Here is a 19809-nt window from a genome sequence, read left to right on the forward strand (position 1 = left end):
TGCCTTACAATGATGTGGGCCATGGCTCTTATGAATTGGGCCTCATGGTCATCCTCCCCTACTAATGAGCCCTCATGCCCTTCATTCCTATCATTGTTACCTTCTGCCACCTGGCTTGGCCTATGAGGGGTCTTGGTGAAGTTGCCAAACCTGGCTAGGGCGGGGTGGCCCCCTGGCATCCCAAGTTGTTGTTTGGCTCATGTCTGTTCCAACGGATGGCATCCAATCAACATCGACCGTCCTATTATGGTAAAATAGGAAATGAAAAGAAAACAAGTTCGAAACGAAGAAATTAAGAGGGAAGACATAAACGAAGAGAGAAACATGCGGAGAGTGAAGAGCGCCGGGCCTGCGCTGGTGCGGCAGATGGCGACAACAAGTGCTGCAGCGATCCCGCCTTATCGCGGCGGTGAGGCATTGTGGGGCACCCGGGCCAGTGAACCACCCGGACCCGCGGCCCTCCCGAAGCAGCCGGCCTCCACTCGGCCCCCACGCCCGCCCCCTCACCTCTTCCGGCCCTTCACCGTGCGCGGCCTCACCCTCAAGAACCGCATCGTCGTCTCCCCCATGTATTGCCCCCCCCCCGAGTTTACAACACAACACACAACACACAACACACAACACAACACTACACGACACTACACGACACTACACGACACGCACGTGGTGACCAACCGCTTGGGGAGTGCAGGTGCATGTACAGCTCGACGGACGGGATGCTGAGCGACTGGCACCTGGTGCACCTGGGTTCGTTCGCCAAGGGCGGAGCCGGGCTGGTCGTGTTCGAGGCCTCCGCGGTGGTCCCAGAGGGCCGCATCACCCAATATGACGCCGGTGCGCGTGTGCGAGTGCGGTGATGTGCTCGTGTGCGGTGATATGCAGTGGTTGCGAGACTTATGTTGTTCGCTATCTCGCAGGCATTTGGAAGGACGAACAGATCGGACCCATGAGCCGGATCGTCGACTTCATCCACCAGCACAAGAGCGCGGCCTGCCTGCAGATCGCGCACGCGGGACGGAAGGCAAGTACCACGCCACCCACCACCCGCCACCCACCATGACGTCCATTTGGCGTGACTGCGCTGATGGTGGTGTGAATGAACCCGCCGCGCACCCGTCCATGCTCCACAGGGCTCGGCATACCCTCCGCACAACACCTTTGCCAAGCCCAGGGGAGGTGCGCCGGACGCTGAAGGCGGCTGGCAGACCGTGGGCCCTTCGCCGGTACGGAATTTACCCCTGCTGTGCGCGACTAGTGGTTGATATGTGGGCGCCCACGCACCCGCCTGTGCAGATCGCTTTCAGTGATGACATGCGCCAGCCAAAGGAGATGACCAAGCAGGAGATCCAGGATACCATCCGGGCATTCGTCGACGCGAGTACGTGAGAGTATTATATCTTTTTTCTATACGTGTGAAGTTGATGCTTCACCTATACTTCTTATTTATCAAGCCAATTGGTTTATGCTTTTGGCCAGCTGTGCGAGCCGACAAGGCGGGATTCGACGCTGTCGAGGTGCACGGGGCACACGGCTACCTCATCTCCTCCTTCAACTCGCCTCTCTCCAACCACCGAACCGACGACTACGGCGGGTCGTTCGAGGTACTCTGCCACACAGCCAGCTCCATACCCTCCCAAGCCTCGCCATTTCACCCTTGTGTCGCGTGCGGTGTGTCATGTGTGCGGTGGTGCGTGCGCGTTGTATTGTAGGGGAGAACAAAGCTGTGCCGGGAGATCGTGAAGGAGGTGCGCAACGCGTGGCCGCGAGAGAAGCCCCTCTTCGTGCGCCTGTCGTGCACGGACTGGGTCGAGGGCGGCTGGGACCTCCCGCAGACCGTGCGCCTCTGCCGCGACCTCAAGGAGCTCTGCGCCGACGTCATCGACTGCTCCTCCGGCGGTCAAAGGTTCATACCACGACACACACGCCACACGCCACACACGACACACACGACACACACGACACACACGACACACACCTAACCCTCGGTACCACAGCCCCAGCCAGAAGATAGCCGTGGGTCCGAGCTACCAGGTGCCCCTCGCGGACGCGGTGCGCCGCGAGGTGACCATCCCCACCTGCGCCGTGGGCGAGATCTCGCAGGCGGCGCAGGCCGAGGAGATACTGGTCAACCAGCGGGCCGACCTGGTGGCTATCGGGCGCCAGTTCCTGCGCGATCCCTTCTGGCCTCTCCACGCCGCCCGCGACCTGGGCGCCGATCTTCACTGGGCCGTCCAGTACGTCGCCCCCTTTTATTTATTTTTATTTATTTATCTTGTTTCATTATCTTTCGTTACTTTTTACTAAATTCTTATTTTTCAGGTACGACTGGGCTGTGGGGCGACCCAGATTGTGAGGATATTAGTTGTTTTTTTATTTTTATTTTTTTAACAACAATACACAACACACAACAATGATGGCGGAACGCGAGGCCTGGGTCTACAAAGCCAAGCTCGCCGAGAATGCTGAGCGCTATGACGACATGGTGGCGGCTGTCAAGGAGGTGGCCGCCAGTGGTGAGGGCCTGTCGGTGGAGGAGCGCGTCATGTTCAGCGTGGCCTACGCCAACCTCATCGGCTCGGCGAGAGCTTCATGGCGCGTGGTGTCCTCCATTCTCAAAAGGGAGGAACGCCTTGAGGAGAAGGTCGAGCGGAGGGTCAGGCTGGCCCGCGCCCTGGTACGCAAGCTCGAGGGCGAGATGGACTCTATCTGTCAAGAGTGCGTGGATCTTATCGATGACCACTTCCTCCCCTCGGCCTCCGACCTCGACAGCCAGACCTTCTTCCTCAAGCAGTACGCCTTCATCTACTTCAGCTTCACCTTTGCACTTCACGCGTGTTTCAGTGAAGTGTTCATTCGTCTACCTTTCCGGTTTTTAAACACGGAGCCGATTTGATTGGCTTGGCTGACCACACCCACACAGGAAGGGTGACTACCTCCGGTACAAGGCCGAGTATGCATCTGGCGAGAGGTACCAGGAGGCTATCGAGGCCGCCCGCCAGGCCTACCAGTCCGCAACTGATGTTGCCCAAGGTCTGCTTTCTCCTCCTGCTAATTGATGATGATAATGATGATGATGACACGCCTCTCCGCAGAGCTGCCGCCTACGCACTTGAACCGCATGGGCCTGGCGCTCAACTTCTGCGTGTTCTACCGCGAGTGCATGCAGTCGCCGTATAAGGCGTGCCAGATCGCCGAGCAGGCGGTGGACGAGGCCAACAACCATCTCAACCGCACTGGCCAGGAGGACAGGGACGCCAGACTCGTGATGCAGCTCCTGGAGGACAACCTCACTCTCTGGGCTTCTGAGATGCAGAAGACCCACCACGAGGGCCAGAAGACTGACTGAGCCAGGCCCAAACGGCCACCGCAAAAGCGCGGGAAACTATTCGGCGGAAAATAGTTTCCTTGCCTTTTCTTTTGGACTTTGTCCGCTGCACTTTCCGTTGCGTTCCCCCTTCTCGCGTTGTCATCAATCAACCAATCCTCCTGCCAGGGTGCTTCAAAGTTGCGCAATTAACAAGCAGCAAGAGCTTGATCATTCGATATGTCGTTTTGGATTTTTGGAAAGCAGAAGACTCCCAAGGGTACCCCTCTGCCCACCTCCTGCACCTCGACTCGATCAAATGGCTCACGCAATGAATCAATTAGAGATCTTGAGAGAAAATCAGAGGGCGTTGCGACGCGCGATGCGTGAGCTGGAACGAGAGCGAACCAATCTGCAGCGACAAGAAAAGAATCTCACAATCGAAATCAAGCAGATGGCCAAGAAGGGTCAAATGGTACAGCCGTGTGCACAGGTAGCCTCTCCCAACATAAGGCCAGCCTCCCTGATTTGTCTCTCTTATCCACAGTCTGCCGCGAAGATCATGGCGCGAGATCTCGTGCGCACGCGTTCTCAGATCACCAAATTCTACCAACTCAAGTCACACCTCCAGGCTGTCAGCCTCCGCATGCAGGTACCTGGTTCCCACCTCACACATGAGGCTGGCTGGTTATCTGACGCTAGCGCTATTACTTCTTGTCCACCTCTTGCTGTGGGCTCCTGCTTGGCGTGGTGTAACCACAGACGCTGCAATCGCAGCAGGCGATGTCGGACGCGATGAAGGGAGCGACGAAGGCGATGATGGTGATGAACAGGCGCATGAATATACCCGCCATGCAGAAGATCCTACAGAACTTTGAGATGCAGTCAGAGATGATGGACATGAAGGAGGAGATGATGGCCGACGCCATGGACGACATCTTCGACGAGGATCAGGAAGAGGAGGAGACCGACGAGATCCTCAATCAGGTCCTCGACGAGATCGGCATCAACCTTTCCTCAGAGGTACACCCAGACCCTGTCGAGCAGCCTGCGCTGCTTCCCCGCTGTTGCTACAGTGCTGACGTGGTCCTGCTCTTCTTCTTCTTCAAACCGCGCCAGCTGGTGGACGCCCCAACGAGCATGGGCGCGACCAACGTCAAGCAAAAGACGGCGGCCGTGCTGTCGGAGGGTGGCGGACCCGCTCCCGGAGGAGGAGCCGGCGGACGACGGCCCGGACCTGGCGGCGGTGGCAACGGAGGAGCCGGAGGTGGCGGCGGTGGCGGCATGGGCGTGGGACCTTCGGTCGGCCCGAGCGACGGCGGCGTGCCGGCCAGCGACGAAGACGACGATCTGGCCGCGCGTCTCGAGGCCCTCAAGCGGAACTAGTTCGCGTAACAGAGCTGCCGAGCAACCAAGCAAGCCTTACCGCCATCGCCACACTCTAACCCTTCGTCATCACCCTGTGTTGTAGATATCCTTCCCCATCTTGTTGTGTTGTGTTGGTTTTGTCTCAAGAGACGCCACGTCACCCTGCGGCAGTTTCGCTTTCGTGTGCAGTTTCTCTTTGTTTCATTTTCGAATCGAAGAGATGATGCAAGAGAAGGACAGCGCGGACCACCTGCCCACCCTCTTCCCTCCGGCCCGGTTCGGGCTGGTCGAGAATGGAGTCTACAGATCGGCCGTGCTGCGACCACCCAACTTTGCCTACGTCAAGCAGCTGCGGCTGCGCACGGTCGTGCGTCTATCGCCTGAGGTGCCCAACAAGTACATTACGGCATTCTACGAGGAGAATGGGGTGCGAATCATCCATTTGGGGCTAAAGGCGCTCGAGATTTCCAAGGAGCGAGTAGCGAGCAATGCAACGGAGACGAACACGCTGCTCACCGAGGAGGTGGTGAAGGAGGCGCTCGAGATCATCCTCGACGCGCGACATCACCCGCTTCTACTCGTTTGCAGCTCGGGCTGCCACCACACGGGGATCGTGGTAGCCTGCCTGCGCAAGCTGCTCGACTACAACCTCACCTCCATCCTGCAGGAGTACCGCGACTACGCCCTCTCCAACACGCGCGCCATCAACGAGCAGTTCATCGAGTTGTTCGACACCGACCTCGTCACTCTGCCACCCGAGGAGCGTCTGCCCTCGTGGTTCCTCGACTGGCGACGGATGAAGGGCGAAGAGGAGGAGGAAGCAGAAGCTTCCATCAACCACGGTGTCACAATTCAACATTAAAATTGAAGAACAACGCCAGCGCATCCACAAGTGTCTGCGCAGATTTTGTACCATCTTCGTTTCAGTCTCGTATTTGCAGCCGAAAATTTGGCCAAAGAGTTCTGAAATTTTCGTAGGCCTGCAACTCGCCTTGACGTGATCAGCGTGCGAGACAAACAACAGTCCTCGAAGATGCTGAGAAGGCGGTGCAGTACGAGCGCGCAGCGATGTTCGGCGCCACTACCACAGTTCCGACCTGTGGCCTGGCAAGCCAGTGCCACGCTCCGTCCGCGCCAGGGATTTAGTGCACCTCTTGCTACAACTTCCGTTTCATCGAGTGCAGTACCGCGGGCACCCTTGTCCCAGCAGCCGCACTACGTTCGCGGCCACGCAACTACGGCCACGGCTACAGCTACGGCCACCGCGCCGGCGGAGCAGCAGTCGGCCGAGCTGGGCCTCACGTGGCTCGCTGACTACCGCCCCCCGCTCTACACCGTAGATGACGTTCACCTGACCTTCGGCATTGAGGACGCGCACACCACCGTCAGCTCCATCCTCCACTGCAGGTAAGATGTGATTAATTTGTTTTTCCCTTTATTTTTTACATCTTATGTCTTGTGCGGTCGAGTGCAGGCACAACCCAAAGGCAGGGGAGATGGCGCCTATCGTGCTAGATGGTGGACCGCCTAGCGATATGAAGCTCTTGAGCGTGACCCTCGATCGTGTGCCGCTCCAGGCCGGCTCCGACTACAAGGTACCACCTGGCTCAAACAAAGCGGACCGAGTGGCACAGTGCCCTCAGTGGTGTGTTCTGACACAAGCCCAGGTCGACGAAGCGTCGGGAAGGCTCCACATCTCCAAACGCCCGGCCCAGCCCGCATTCACACTGGAGATCGCCACAGCGATCGAGCCCAAGAAAAACACCGCTCTTGAGGGTACGACATTGGTCTGGACTGGAGGCCTCCGCCACCTCGTTTCGTTGCTGGTCCTCAACTAACTGACCAAGCACTGGCTGATCAGGGCTTTATCAATCGAACGACGTGATGCTCACCCAGTGCGAGGCGGAGGGTACGCCGCTGCCGCTGCCGCACCCAGAAGGCGGTCTTGTAGAGCTTAAACGATCGTTCGATTTCACCAAACACAGGTTTCCGCCGTATCACGTACTTCTTCGACAGGCCTGACGTGCTTGCCAAGTATACCACCACCATCGTCGCCGACAAGGTCAAGTACCCCGTCCTCCTGTCCAACGGTACCCGCCCCACTCTCTCGACCTCCGCTTCAACACGATGGTCGATCATGACTCACCCGGCCAACGCGCACAGGAAATCTTGTGGCCGAGGGACAGACGGAAGGCGGTAAGCACTGGGCCAAGTGGGAAGGTACTCTCTAAAATGAGGCGTGATACGGAGATACGTAGAGGGCTCGCTGACTCACCCTTGCACCGGTACTATAGACCCGTACCCAAAGCCCGCCTACCTCTTCGCACTCGTCGCTGGCCAGCTGCACTATCTCGAGGAGACCTACACCACCGCGGCATCCAAGCGAAAGGTGCGGTCAACCAGATAGCAGACCTGATGTCCGCTGGTAGTAGATTACCACTCATCATCGTTTGTTGAACAGGTGACTTTGCGCATTTACACTGAGGAGGAAAACGTCTACAAGGTCGGTCACGCCATGGCCTCTCTTCGCAGAGCGATGAAGGTGCTTCTTCGTCTTCTTCTTCTTCTTCTTCTTCTTATCCACCAGTCCCTTTCTCGCGTTTCGAGGCCGCCTGACGAACACCACGCGTGGTGCATGTAGTGGGACGAAGACAAGTATGGGCTCGAGTACGACCTGGCCAACATGAACATCGTCGCGGTGAACGACTTCAACATGGGGGCCATGGAGAACAAAGGCACGCGCCCTTTCCCATCTGTTCACATACGCTACAAGAGCCTTCTCGTGGTCTGACCTCCTTATTCCCGCAACCAACCCTCATCATCTAGGCCTCAACATCTTCAACAGCAAATATCTCGTGGCCGATTCCAGGACCGCCACCGATGACGATTTCATGAACGTCGAGCGCGTTATCGGTCACGAGGTACATAGTCTCTATGTTCTTCGTCGTCTTCTTCATCTTCTTCTGCGCTTACATTGACAGTGCACCACACCACAACAATCGGTAGTATTTCCACAACTACACGGGCAATAGGGTCACCCTCCGAGACTGGTTCCAGCTGTCGCTCAAGGAGGGCCTCACGGTCTTCCGCGAGAATCAGTTCATGGCCGACCACCACAGCCCCGCCGTGCAGCGGATCAACGAAGTGACCACCCTGCGTAACTCGCAGTTCCGGGAGGACTCTGGCCCCATGGCGCATTCGGTCAGGCCGGCCTCCTACATCGACATCTCCAACTTCTACACCACGACCATCTATGAAAAGGCACCGACCGACCGACCAAGCCATCCATGGTGGCGCCTTGCGCGTCGTGACACTCACTGACAAAGTACTCCTGCTGTGCGCTGTTGGTCCACAGGGCGCCGAGGTGGTGGGAATGCTGCACACGCTGCTGGGCGATGACACGTTCACCCGAGGCGTGCAGACCTATCTGCGCGAGAACGACGGCAAGGCCGCCACCGTGGAGGACTTTGTCCGGGCCATGGAGACAGTGAGCGGCCGCACCCTCTCGCAGTTCTACCGCTGGTTCGGCCTCCACTCCAGGGCGCTCTCTGTTCGGTCGGTTCTCACACGCGCGTTCGGTGCACCACGTGGTGGGTGGGTGTGCAGGTACGACCAGGCGGGCACGCCGGAGGTCAAGGTGGCGAAGGAGTCGTTCGACGAGCGGGCGCGTCAGTACAAGCTCACCCTGGCCCAGTCGCCCGCCTCGACCCCCGGCCAGCCGGCCGAATCCAAGCGGCCCTTCCTCATCCCCGTCACCGTCGGACTGCTCGGCCGGTACCCATTGCGCCTCAAATGGGGTAAGCACGGCCAGAGGCCCGACTGACCAACCGAGGTGTGATGTGTGTTGACGACAGGGACGGCCAACCGATCCACAGCCAGCTCAGTGACTCCGACCCAGAGCTGGCCAGCCACACGCTCGAGCTCAGCGACGTCGAGCAGGTACCTCGCATTTACGAAAGAGAAGAGAGGCGCCGGCGTTCAGTGTCGCGTTCTGACTTCTCTTTCGCTTCTTCTGCCCTCCTGCGCAGTCTTTTGTGTTCAACAACGTGGCCAGCAAGCCCGTGCTGTCGGTTCTGCGCCACTTCTCGGCGCCCGTTAAACTTGTCCACCAGTACCTGCTCCCCGCAATCCATTGATTGATTGAACTTGGATTGATCTTGAATTGATTCTTCTGGTCTCGGTCCGGCACAGGCAAACGAAGGAGGACCGTTTGCTGCTGCTGCGCCACGACACGGACGCCTTCAATCGCTGGGAGAGCTGCCAGCATCTGGCCCTCGACGCGGCCCTCGCGCTCGTCGAGCAGCAGGCCACCTCGCCCGTACCTCCTCCTTACTATCTCTTCCACTGGCCACACGCCCGCAAACTGGCCTTGAAGGCTTCTCCTCAACTCTTGACACACGACACGACACGACCAACGACACGACACGACCAATGACACGACCAACGACACGACAACCAGGATGTGGACCCTTCGCAGGTCGACCCTCAGTTCGTCGAAGCCTTGGGGTCGGTGCTCAAGTCTGTCCTCGACAGTGCGCGCCCTTCTTCCCCCGAAACGCGCGCAACTCGACCTTGGCTCACGTGTGTCGTCGTCGTCGTCGTGTGTGTGTCGTTGTGTGTTGTGTGTTGTGTGTGTCTGTGTGTGTGTGTGTCTGTGTGCGCGTGTGTGTGTGTGTGTGTGTGTCGTTGTTTGTGTATGTGTCCTGTTGCTCTCAGGTCCCGGACTCAATGACAACGCGTTCATTGCACGTCTGTTGAGCCTGCCCAGCGAATCGTACATCGGCCAGCAGATGGCGGTGCTCGACGTCGTACGCGTGCACAAGGCCCGCAAGGCATTGAAGGCCGTCATCGGCAAGGAGCACCGCAAGCACCTCGAGCGGGTACCCATAGGATCCCTCACTTGATCACATCGTCATCGTCGCCATCATGTCGAGATTCACCTCACATATCTGTTGCTTTTCTCTCAGGTCTACGACAAGTTCCACGAGCTGGTGCCGATTGACTTCAGCGACGAACCAGGTACGCAGTGCCCCCACCGTCGGCTCTGACGGTTCCAGAAGACCTGTGGTGTGCTGACGCACGTTGTGTGGTGCAGGCCGAGGGAAACGGGAGGTGAAGAACATGGCGCTGGACTACCTCATGCACGGCGATCTCCACGAGGGCCGCACCGATGCGACCTCGCGCTGCACACAACAGTTCGGCGATGCACGCAACATGACCGACAAGTGCGTGTCGTTCCAACACGCACACGCACACGACCACCGCACACGCACACGCGCACCTCCAGTCCTGGAAAGGCTAACTGCAGCTAACGATATACATCTCTCACCGCTGGACAGGCTGGCGGCGTTGACGCTGTTGGCCCACATGCCGCAGACTCAGCGCGAGGCCGTCAAGGCGCTCGACAAGTCCCTCCAGGAGTGGTCCCAGGACCTGCTGCTTATGAACAAGTGGTTCAGAATCCAAGCCACAGGTACGTACTACCCAACGACCCTGGTGATGATGTGTGCCCTCAATTGGTTGACTTTAACTGTTGCGTGTTGCGTGTTGCGTGTTGCGTGTTGCGTGTTGCGTGTTGCGTGTTGCGTGTTGCGTGTTGCGTGTTGCGTGTTGCGCAGCGCCATTGATGGATCGCACGCTCACTGTCGTGAAGGAGCTCACCAAGCACCCGCAGTACCACGCCAAGAATCCCAACAACATCTACTCGCTGGTCGGCGGCTTCGTGATGGCCAACCAGTACTGCTTCCACGGCGCCCCGGAGCAGAGCTATGCCTTCCTGGCCTCGCAGATCACCCTGCTCAACACAGTAAACCCTCAGGTATGTCAGCATTCTCTATTTACATGTACTATTATATAATAATACTATCAATATATAATACTAATAATATATATTGATATTGATATATTCTTAATACACAACATGTTGTAATGTCGATTGCAGGTGGCGGCGCGGTTGGTGAAGGCGATGGAGGACGTGGTGCGTCTGCCCCAGCGCAACAGGGAGGTGGCGGCGGCCCAGCTCCAGACCCTCCTCGATATGCCCGGCCTGGCCAAGGAGGTCTATGAGGTCGCTTCCCGCTGCCACACCGCTGCCGTCGCCGGCCCAGCGAATCGCTCACATTGAAGAGAAGAGAAGGCCTTCACCAACCAAACTTTGTTGATACCACTCACAAAACCGAGCACAGAGGAGAAATTGCAAGAGCGGGAACGATACACTCGGGCCGGGCTGGGCTGGGAAGGTATCTTCAAGAAAGCTGCGAAGCTGGTGTAGCCCAATTAAGTGATAAATAAATAGAAATTAAAAAATAAATGGAGATAACGCATAGATATTCAAGTGTTGTACATTGTTTGTTGCGAACTACTGATGATCGATCAGGTTCGGGGTGAGGGGAAAAGTCAACTCTTCGAAGACGGGGATCCGGCTGATCGAGGACTCACCGGGCTTCCGCGAGGCGTGTGGCCCCGCTCACTTGACTTGCGGTGTTTGCTGCGCCGGCGAGGTAATACAACATCAGAAATGAGCACACACACACGCCCGCAGAACACAGAACACACACGAGACGCACTACGCACGCCTGAATGGCGTACCTCTTGGAGCTGGACTCGTGAAAGATGAGCGATGCAGTCTCCTTGAGCTGTCGCGAGCGCGGTGTTGTGGCCGCCATGCCCGAGGCCGACTCGGCTGAGTCCGATCGGTGCAGGCTGGCGCTGGCGCCTGAGCTGCCGCCCGAGCTGCCGCTGAGCTGGTGCCTGTCGCGGTTCTTATCGCGCATGGTGCTCTCCATCAGCTTGCCGTTGGCCTCATAGTAGAGGTACTTGATTCGCTTCAGGTCCCGCTCCAGCTTCCTGATGGTCTCCTCCTTCTCTCGGCAGTGCGCGCACGCCGCTGCGGTCTCTTCCTCCTCTTCGTTCTCCCCCTCGCCCTCTTCGTCTTCGTTCTTCTCCGCCTCCGCTTTCGTCTTCGCTTTCGCTTTCTCTTCGCTCTTTTGTCGCGCGGCCGCGGCGTTGTTGCCGACCACGGTGGAGAGGTCGTGCTGCGGCGACCACAGTAATCGGTCGTTGGGCATGGGCGCCATCACGCCGATCGTAGTGCCGGCAATGCCCTCCTGCTGGAGGATGCGCATGCGCTTGAGCTCGAGCAACAGCTTCTCCCGCTCGTGCTGCCACTCGCTCCGCTCGCGCTCGAACTCGTCGCGCTCCTGCCGCACCTTCTCCTCGTGTTCGCGCAGGGCCTCCTCGCGCGCCGCGAGGGCCTCCTCCCGCGCATCGGGCTTGCTGGACACGCCGGGCGGCGCCGGCTGCGAGCCGGTCAGCGACGATCGTCTATAACTCCGACGCGACATCTCTCCGCTCCACCGCAGCACTTCGGGGCTTCGCATCTCGAGCCCGGCGCTGCTGGCGGTCGTGGCGACGGCGCCGCCGCTGTGTCGGTCGCTTCGCTTTTTTACCTCCGACGGCGTCGTCGCCGTGGCCGTCGTGCTTGTCGACATCTTCTCTCTTTCGCCACGGTGGCTGACCCGTTCCCGGCTGTCCGTGCGTTGCTGGAGCGCAATGGGCTGCCACGACGTGCCGATCCCTAGGCCGGGCAGCTCCAGCTCATCAGACCGCGCGCGCTCCTCGATCTCCATCTCCAGCTCCACCTCGGCCTTGATCTCCATCTCTCGCTCGATCGTCGTCGACTGCCACACGTTGCTCCACGTCAACCTCTCGGCCTCGCCTTCCGACCCACTGTCGACAATAACGCGTTTCAGGCGGCTGGTGAGCAAAGAAGAAGAACAAACTCGGCCCTTGGGTGGTTCAAGGTACGTACCTCGCGCCAGACAGTGAAGAAGATCGGTGCTTGCCCTGCCGACTCCCCGACTTGCTACTAAACCTACAGCACCAAAAGCGTTGGTATTTCGAGGGCGTGACACGCACGCGCACGCGCACACACACACGCACACGCAGAAGAACGAAGAAGAGCGAAGAGGGACGTACTTGTCGCCCTTGGGCGACAGTGGCGGGGTTCGGTGGGGCATGTGGAGGTAGGGGGATGAGGGCGACGACGCCGGCGTGGTGTTGAGGAAGCCGCTGCGCGGGGACGACGGCAGCGACGAGACCGTTGCGTCACCGCCGCCCGAGTGGTGGTAGGGCAGGGACGTGGTGGACTTGGACACGGCCGCGGGCGACGTGAGCGGCGACGGGACGGGCGACAGCGAGGCCGACGACGAGCTGCCGGCGGAGAAGTAGGACTTGGGCGCCGCCGGCGCGTGCGAGGGCAGCTTGAGCCGCGGCACGTAGGGCGCCGAACTCGAACTGGCCCGCTCGCGCTTCGGGAACAGTTTGGTGGCCGTCGGCGGCGCCTTGTTCGACGGGCTCGCACCGCTGCTGTAGGCGTGGGCGTGGCTGTGGGCCGGACTGGTGGCGGTGGGTCGGGTGACGCACACGCTGTGTCGGGGCGATCGGAGGTCGTCGAGGTCGAAGCCTCCGGCTGCCGCCTGCCCCGCCGCCTGGCTGCGCACCTTCTCGTCGCTCCGCGACAGCTTCTGCGTCGTGGGACTTCGCACGCCGTCGCCGACGCCGACGGCCTGCTCCTTGTCTCTGTCTCTGTCGACACGCTCCTTGTCGACAACGACGCGCTCCTTGTCGACGCCTTTGCCCTTGCCGCTCAGCGACCGGCCTCGCCGCTTCACCGATTGCAGGAACCCCGAGCCCTCGTTGTTCGCGCCGCTGCCGCTACCGCTGCCGCCGTCGGTCGACGAGTGCTTGATGCCGGCAAATGTGCTGAAGATGCCGCTGCCGCTCTTGCGCTTGATGCTGTTCTTGCGCTTACGCTCGCGCTTCGACGACGCGCTCTTGTTGTCGTTGTCGCTGTCATCGCCGTTGACGGCGTCGTCGTGGCTCACCCGGCGCTTGAGCTGCTGCTGCTGCTGCTTGTCGACAGATGACGGCAGGGAGTGGGAGGAGAGGGACCGCTTCTTCATGCCCGGGTCGAGCTTGCTCTTGACGACGCGCCCGGCCTCGCCCGTCTCGGAGAACGAACGGGCGCGGCGCAGGGGCCACTCCCGCGAACTGCTCCGCACTCTGTCGCTTTCGCTTTCGCTTTCGTTCTTTGTTTGTTTGAGCGGGTCCGTCGCCACGATGATCTCAACGCGGCTGTTCCTCCGCTGGTGCGACGCGGCCTTGCTGGCCGGCGTCGGCGACGTCGGCGTCGACGTCGACTTACTGGCCGACGTCATTGTCGACAGATTCTCTGACGACGCGGTCTCGCTGCTCGTTTCGGTCGAAGTGAGCCTGACTGCGGCCCCGGCGGCAGCGCTCTCGCTATCGGCAGACGGCGGGAGCGGCGGCAGCCCGGCCGCCTCGCGCTCTCGTCGCTCCAGCTCCTCCTTCTCGCGCTGCTTCTTCTCGCGCCACAGCCGTCGCTCCTCCTCTTCCCACTCGTCCAGCACCCACGTCGGATCCCGCCAGTCATCTATCACCGCACGCACCGCACACCGCACACGCACCGCACAGAGAAAACGAATAAGAACAAAGAACGAAGAAGAACGAAAGAGACAAAAGAAAGAGAAGAAAGAACGGAGAGTGTGTTGTGTACCGCTGTCGGTGTCGGAGGAGTGGGAGGACGAGGTGTCGTCGTCGCCGTAGCTGCCGTCCCACAGCGAGGCCTTGTCCTCCTCCGAGTCCGACGCGATGGCGTCGCGGGCCTTGTTGCCCTTGCGCCCGAAGGACACGTTGCGCCGCATGGAGTCGTCGAGGTCGTCCAGCGAGTGGTGCCGCTTGGGCCGGCCGCGGCGGGTAGCGACGGAGGTGGAGAGGGTGAGGGTGTTCTCCTTCTCCTTGCTGATGGACGCGCTGCCGATCTTCTTCAGGAGCTTCTCGCCAGGGAATTTGAAGCTGCGGGGCGAGATGAGATTGAGCTTGCTGTTGGTCTTGACCTGCCCCACCCGCTTCGATGAATGTGCTGAAGATGACGATGATGATGATGAGGGGGCGGGGGCAGATGTGGCTGATGATGTGGATGTCGCCATTTTTTACGATTCTGGCCTCTTCTGATCCTGTGATCCTCTCGAATCTCAAATCGATTTAAGGGGGGGAGCTCCACAACCAAGAATCGGAATTTATATCCGCCCTCGCTCTAAATGTAATCTCCCAAAAAAATCGAGGCGGTTGAATGGAAGATGAAGGGCCCGGCTCCGATGGTTGCGCGGCCAACCGAGCTCACGTTCTCCTCGCGTTCTTCCCCCTCCCGCACGTTGGTTAGCTTTTCGCCTTTTGTTGGTTGGGTTCATGTTCCCCAATTATGTATATTAATTAACCATGCTCCACATTCCATCCATGTCGACAAAATAATTACATGATGTGTGCAACATTCCACACTTACATTCACGCCAGGCTCGATCTCAGACGCCTTCAAGAAGAGAGGTCGGTACGCCGTAGTCAGGCGCCGGTGGTGGGATGTAGTTGGCTGTTGGAGTGAAGAAGAAAGAAAAAAGGAAAAGCAGGTGGGATAGGTGTTCTCACATGAATGTATGATTTGGAAAGTACCTGGGGATGGTGGCAGCCAGGAGAACAACCACAACGGGGACCACCTGCACCCACCAGCCCAACAAGCATGCGGGAGTTGATGAGCCACAATGCTTGGGGCACATGTGGGGAAGAAGAGGGTGGTACCCTTTTCGCTCGAAGAAGATCTCCCAGTTCTTGCGCAGGCCGTGGTCGTACTCGTTGAAGTATTCCTGCTCTGCCACGGCTCCCTTCTTGGCGACGCGCCGGCTCTGGTAAAATTCGAGCGTCGTCTTCCCTATTTGTATCGAATGTATGTTCGTGATGATGACGACGTGGTCAGACCACGCATCGATCAAAACCGCAGCGAGAGAACGCAGCACCTTTGGAGATGATGTAGCCTTGAAAGATGACCATTGCCGCCACGGCACAGTTGCCAAAGAGGATGACGATCCAGGAGAAGAAGATGGACTCCCTCGATGCATTGATCTCCCAGGGCTGACATTGTATGGAGCACCAAGCGATCAATCACAGTTAGCCCCTTTTTCCTTTGGCTTCATACACTCGAAAGAGGCGAGAGCGGAGGAGTGCCTTGTAGATGAAGAGCTCCATGAAGGGGTAGGACATCATCACCAGCCCGTAGAAGCTGCCCATCCAGGCATACAAGAGGAAGAGGAAGAAGTACTTCTGGTTGTTTTGCCCCACGCAGGTCCACACCCAGGCTGCACGCAAACATCCGTTTAGACTGCTTCTGATATCAGAGCGTGGTCCAGGAGGAAGGGGGCACAACGTACGACAATGGTGGTCCATGCCCAGTATGCACCTGCAACGATCACCAAAAAAAGAACAAGAGGAAAAGAAAGAGAAAAAGAGTGTTAGATGGTGCACGTGAGACGGAACCGCAGCATTGGGGGGGGGGGCAGTTACTTTTTGCAGATAGAGCAGTGGTGTGCTCGCTTCGGCTTGGGCTTCTCGCCTGCGCAGTTGGTGGGGGAAGGCCAAGCGGGAGTGAGGCCTCCGCCACGCGCGAGCGAGCGAGGGAAGGTGTGTAGAGGGTTCTATGCGTACACTTGCGGCACCACGCGTTGTGCTTGATGTCCTTCAGCCCGGCCGAGCGGCGGTTGAAGAGCAGAGACTCTAACTGCTTCTCCTTTGCCTCGCTCTGTGTGCACACACACAATGCGTTTGTGTCAGCTTCGAACCGGTGCATGCATCGACCAATGCAGCGTCATTGCGTGTACCAGCGAAGGGCTGCCCGGTGGCGTGTACATGCACTGCACGAGGTAATCAGCACAATAAATAAATAAATATAAATAAATAAATAAGCAATATGAAACATAAAGAGTGATAATAAACGGATATAAAAATATAAATGAGAAATAAATACCTTAAAATAATTGTAGAAGCCGCCGTGGGCGAGGAAGACGGAGAAGGCCAGATGGCACAGCCCGGCCAGCGACTCGAGTGGTCGGTGGCCCACGAAGTGCGGCAGCACGGCCACGAAGTGCAGCCCGACGCACCACAGCGTGCCGACCACCCCGACCGTGGCCAACAGCAGACCTGACGATCGCACCATGCGATCCAGCCCTCCATCCAAGACCGGCAGCAGGCTGGCCCAGCACGACGACGACGATGAGTGTGGAGAAGAGCCGGACGTCAAAGATGATGAGGATGGAGAGTGAGAGTGAGATGAATTTGCAGCGATGGAATCGTCGCGTCGTTCCATTAATCGCTGAACCAGAAGGGCGGCCCCGCAGCCCTCCATGGGTACCCTTCCCCTCGCCATCTTGCACTTGTCTCGCTGTGTTGTGACTCGACGGTCATGCCACGGTCGACCGGAGAAATAGAATTTCTCTTGGATTTCTTATACTTTCCCTGCATCCACTCCAAAGTGCAGCTTTAAACTGTTAGGGCGTCGCAACACGAAATTTCGCCCTTCCACGGTCCTTTTAAACCCCCCGAAAGGAAAATACCTCTTGCATGCCAGCATACGATTGGTTTCTTCTAAGCTCCTCTCTGATATTTGATTGGTTTCTTCTAAGGTGCCTAAAAGCTAGCTGGTTTTCACTGCGATAACAGAGAAAACAGAAAATGACAGGTGCAGGGGATAGAGATTTCAAGGAGAGAAGAAATCCATGTTCGCTGATGACTTTTCGAGGCAACTGTCAGATTTGTCATCAAGGCCACTGTGAAATGAAAATCGAATGACATTCAGTGGAGATGTTCAATGACATCTCATAACTCTTGTTAAATAAAACCCTTTGTCAGCAACAGTGTGGTGATCATCAATGCATCAGCTATCCAGCACCACAAAGAGGGCAAAAGCAGCACTGCATGCTCAGTGCTGGTATCAACAAAAAGTTGGAGCACTAGACCTCTGGTCTGCTCCAATCTTTAATTGCAGATCAAAATCTGCAGCACTCAACATTGGGCACAAATTGGCACAAGTATCAGAATCAAGGTATGTATCCTATTACTAATGATTAAATAAAAATGGCTAATTGGAGTAGGCCCAGTGTGCAGTCTTGGGCTGGGGGGAAGCATCCCTTCCCAGCCATCAAGAAAAAGCCCTTCCAAGAGAAGAATGGATCCTTCTCAACCTCCATGTGTGTGCTGGGGACCACTTTATGTGGTAAATGGCACATGGGGTTGTGACATGTTGGTCCAGCCATCCACAACACCTTTGTGTGCTTGCTAGGTGTGGATGTGCCTCAAGAAGAACTGCTGCAGAAAGACTCTGTGGTGCAGTTCAATATTGAGTTTCTCTTGTGCTGGCGGTATGCCATTGCACACAAGTTGGCATACAGTCAGGTACACAATCCCAGTGAACATGGGTCCAGGGTTTTAACTAATCATGCTATTGCAGAACATCAACATTGCCCTCAATGGCACAACAAAAGGCCAATCTCACTCTCTACTAGCCCTTCACTTTGGTGGCATGCTCAATGGCAAAGACTGGATGGCAACCATTGGCATGCTCAACCTAGCTGGGGGAAAGAGTGCAAAAGAACAAGCTGAGATCATCAACAATGTCTGGCAAGACCTCAAGCAGCAACAACAGAGGATGGGCGTACCCCAGAAAGAGCTTCACCAGATCCAGTCAATATCTTTTGATAACACAGCTGACAATTGTGGTGTGAAGAATGGAATATGCACAGAGTTAGATTGACAATGAAAGGAAAGCGCCAGGGTGGTGGGGCGAGAATATGAACCGCTGCTTGAGAAGGGCTGCAGTGACCACATTGCAGCCCTGTGCGTAAAGCAATGGGAGCGTCAGGTGGCTCAGAGAGTGAAAGAATGGGGGCTGGTGAAGCTTCTGCCACCCCCCAACACAAAGCATTACCTGAATCAGTTCACAGCAACAATGAAGCAACTCACTCAGTGATTTGTCAATGGTGCATGGAAGGGCCACTGGCCAACATTCATCCACCTCCTTTGTGCCACCCAACAGCACCTGACTGAGTCACATGCACATGATTTGTGAGCACCAATCAAATGGCCACTATGCCTATCAATGGTACAGCCACACCATCAGTAGTAGGGGAGGTGCTCACCTATTCCTTGTCCAATTTCTATTACCTGAACCTCTGGTATGGGGGGCTGGACCTCACAACCACAGACAAAGACCAGCTGGACTTCATGGCCCTCATGGACCCCAACATCAAGCACCTGATCAAGATTAGTGCAATTGGCTTGGAGGTATGGGTGGGTACCATGGAAAGCTCTTGCTCAGGCTGACCATTCCTTTTCCTCTTTCTGCACAGGTCCTTCTTGGACCATTCATGTGAGGGTTACCCACAATCTTGACAATTGGCAAGTACATTCAACACGTTGGGAAGCTACATACCATGGTGTCAACATTGCTCACCAATGATGCCACACGCCACACCTTCTTTGACAACAACCATGGGCTTGTTGTCTACCACATCACCCACTCTGATCTGGCGGCTCAGCTACACTCTTGCAGCTCAACATCCTCACTGCTCACATCACACACTCTCACTCGCTCTCTCGCCTGCTGCCTCCAACTACCCTGCACGCTCACCACCCCCACATCAGCACAAGCAGTCCCCTTACTTCGCCCTTCTGCTCAGCTTCCTGTGGATGCCACACCATCATGTCCATCATTCGTCGAACGCTGCCACACCTACGAGACACTCTACCTCTCCTCCATTCTTGACACCCTGCAGAAACACAACGCCAAGTACTTACCCGGTGGTGAGTACACCACCACGCCATCACTCCACCACGTCCACATACAGACCAGTACCCGCAGCGTGGAGCGGGTCTTCTCTGATGTGGACCGGCAGTTCAAGTCATGAGGGCCAGCTCTGTGGGCAAGCCTCCTCTCGGTGCTAATTGCAGCACATGAAGCCACCGACATCGGCTCCTACTTTAAGACCTATCAGGAGCACTTCAAGGTACTGCGCCTAGTCACATTACTACGCACACCAATGTTGAGCTAATTTACCAATCTTCAGGTCACACAAGAGGCGCGAGACTACATCAAAAGGGAACCCATGCACCTTGACCTGCAAGCCAGCAAGGCGGAGCACTTCTTTGAAGGCAAGCGCGCCGACATCGAGAGGGCGCGGCGGTGCATCACCTGCGAGCAAGAAGATGAGGAGGTCGCCCGAATCATGCAGAACTAC

The 19809-nt window shown here is 57.4% G+C and overlaps 11 protein-coding genes across 11 annotated transcripts in view; 8 read left to right on the plus strand and 3 right to left on the minus strand.

Annotated features, from left to right (window-relative positions):
• Positions 1 to 324: 324 nt before the first annotated feature.
• ACA1_121500 (NADH:flavin oxidoreductase/NADH oxidase) lies at positions 325 to 2304 on the plus strand (the record flags this gene model as incomplete). The annotated part of the gene is made up of 8 exons (XM_004333407.1): positions 325 to 569; positions 692 to 834; positions 918 to 1025; positions 1172 to 1223; positions 1305 to 1378; positions 1477 to 1601; positions 1710 to 1903; positions 1995 to 2304. 8 exons carry the CDS (start codon positions 325 to 327, stop codon positions 2302 to 2304), a joined length of 1251 nt encoding a protein of 416 aa, XP_004333455.1.
• Positions 2305 to 2410: 106 nt separating this feature from the next.
• Positions 2411 to 3346, plus strand: ACA1_121510 (tyrosine 3-monooxygenase/tryptophan 5-monooxygenase activation protein, putative; the record flags this gene model as incomplete). The annotated part of the gene is made up of 3 exons (XM_004333408.1): positions 2411 to 2832; positions 2921 to 3030; positions 3093 to 3346. The coding sequence occupies 3 exons, from the start codon at positions 2411 to 2413 to the stop codon at positions 3344 to 3346; spliced, it is 786 nt and encodes a 261-aa protein (XP_004333456.1).
• A 198-nt stretch (positions 3347 to 3544) lies between these two features.
• Positions 3545 to 4690, plus strand: ACA1_121520 (charged multivesicular body protein 2a 2 family protein; the record flags this gene model as incomplete). Its single annotated transcript, XM_004333409.1, has 4 exons — positions 3545 to 3584; positions 3649 to 3779; positions 3852 to 3956; positions 4067 to 4690. The coding sequence occupies 4 exons, from the start codon at positions 3545 to 3547 to the stop codon at positions 4688 to 4690; spliced, it is 900 nt and encodes a 299-aa protein (XP_004333457.1).
• Positions 4691 to 4892: 202 nt separating this feature from the next.
• On the plus strand, positions 4893 to 5534 carry ACA1_121530 (tyrosine phosphatase; the record flags this gene model as incomplete). Its single annotated transcript, XM_004333410.1, has 1 exon — positions 4893 to 5534. The coding sequence occupies one exon, from the start codon at positions 4893 to 4895 to the stop codon at positions 5532 to 5534; it is 642 nt and encodes a 213-aa protein (XP_004333458.1).
• A 171-nt stretch (positions 5535 to 5705) lies between these two features.
• On the plus strand, positions 5706 to 7463 carry ACA1_121540 (peptidase family m1 protein; the record flags this gene model as incomplete). Its single annotated transcript, XM_004333411.1, has 10 exons — positions 5706 to 5817; positions 5857 to 6079; positions 6147 to 6267; positions 6340 to 6448; positions 6534 to 6581; positions 6658 to 6762; positions 6836 to 6892; positions 6967 to 7061; positions 7134 to 7214; positions 7314 to 7463. 10 exons carry the CDS (start codon positions 5706 to 5708, stop codon positions 7461 to 7463), a joined length of 1101 nt encoding a protein of 366 aa, XP_004333459.1.
• A 100-nt stretch (positions 7464 to 7563) lies between these two features.
• ACA1_121550 (aminopeptidase) lies at positions 7564 to 7993 on the plus strand (the record flags this gene model as incomplete). The annotated part of the gene is made up of 2 exons (XM_004333412.1): positions 7564 to 7593; positions 7679 to 7993. 2 exons carry the CDS (start codon positions 7564 to 7566, stop codon positions 7991 to 7993), a joined length of 345 nt encoding a protein of 114 aa, XP_004333460.1.
• Positions 7994 to 8045: 52 nt separating this feature from the next.
• Positions 8046 to 10796, plus strand: ACA1_121560 (aminopeptidase N, putative; the record flags this gene model as incomplete). The annotated part of the gene is made up of 12 exons (XM_004333413.1): positions 8046 to 8231; positions 8289 to 8446; positions 8527 to 8611; positions 8701 to 8783; positions 8864 to 8990; positions 9132 to 9204; positions 9389 to 9552; positions 9640 to 9691; positions 9768 to 9897; positions 10012 to 10145; positions 10291 to 10490; positions 10614 to 10796. 12 exons carry the CDS (start codon positions 8046 to 8048, stop codon positions 10794 to 10796), a joined length of 1575 nt encoding a protein of 524 aa, XP_004333461.1.
• Positions 10797 to 11030: 234 nt separating this feature from the next.
• On the minus strand, positions 11031 to 14682 carry ACA1_121570 (uncharacterized protein; the record flags this gene model as incomplete). The annotated part of the gene is made up of 5 exons (XM_004333414.1): positions 11031 to 11094; positions 11261 to 12400; positions 12483 to 12545; positions 12650 to 14126; positions 14250 to 14682. The coding sequence occupies 5 exons, from the start codon at positions 14680 to 14682 to the stop codon at positions 11031 to 11033; spliced, it is 3177 nt and encodes a 1058-aa protein (XP_004333462.1).
• A 409-nt stretch (positions 14683 to 15091) lies between these two features.
• Positions 15092 to 16733, minus strand: ACA1_121580 (DHHC zinc finger domain containing protein; the record flags this gene model as incomplete). Its single annotated transcript, XM_004333415.1, has 8 exons — positions 15092 to 15119; positions 15326 to 15455; positions 15541 to 15655; positions 15791 to 15879; positions 15952 to 15980; positions 16085 to 16133; positions 16226 to 16319; positions 16545 to 16733. 8 exons carry the CDS (start codon positions 16731 to 16733, stop codon positions 15092 to 15094), a joined length of 723 nt encoding a protein of 240 aa, XP_004333463.1.
• Positions 16734 to 18796: 2063 nt separating this feature from the next.
• Positions 18797 to 19479, plus strand: ACA1_121590 (uncharacterized protein; the record flags this gene model as incomplete). Its single annotated transcript, XM_004333416.1, has 3 exons — positions 18797 to 18839; positions 18922 to 18974; positions 19252 to 19479. 3 exons carry the CDS (start codon positions 18797 to 18799, stop codon positions 19477 to 19479), a joined length of 324 nt encoding a protein of 107 aa, XP_004333464.1.
• A 179-nt stretch (positions 19480 to 19658) lies between these two features.
• The window catches only part of ACA1_121600 (DHHC zinc finger domain containing protein), a gene marked incomplete at both ends in the record, with an annotated part of 1808 nt that continues 1657 nt past the window's right edge, over positions 19659 to 19809 (minus strand). Inside the window, one exon of the mRNA XM_004333417.1 lies at positions 19659 to 19689. Within this exon, the coding sequence (XP_004333465.1) occupies positions 19659 to 19689 (31 nt within the window). The remainder of the gene's footprint in view (positions 19690 to 19809) is intronic.

The sequence above is a fragment of the Acanthamoeba castellanii genome (assembly GCF_000313135.1).
Source record: "Acanthamoeba castellanii str. Neff unplaced genomic scaffold scf7180000084682, whole genome shotgun sequence".
NCBI classification, from domain to species: domain Eukaryota; phylum Discosea; order Longamoebia; family Acanthamoebidae; genus Acanthamoeba; species Acanthamoeba castellanii.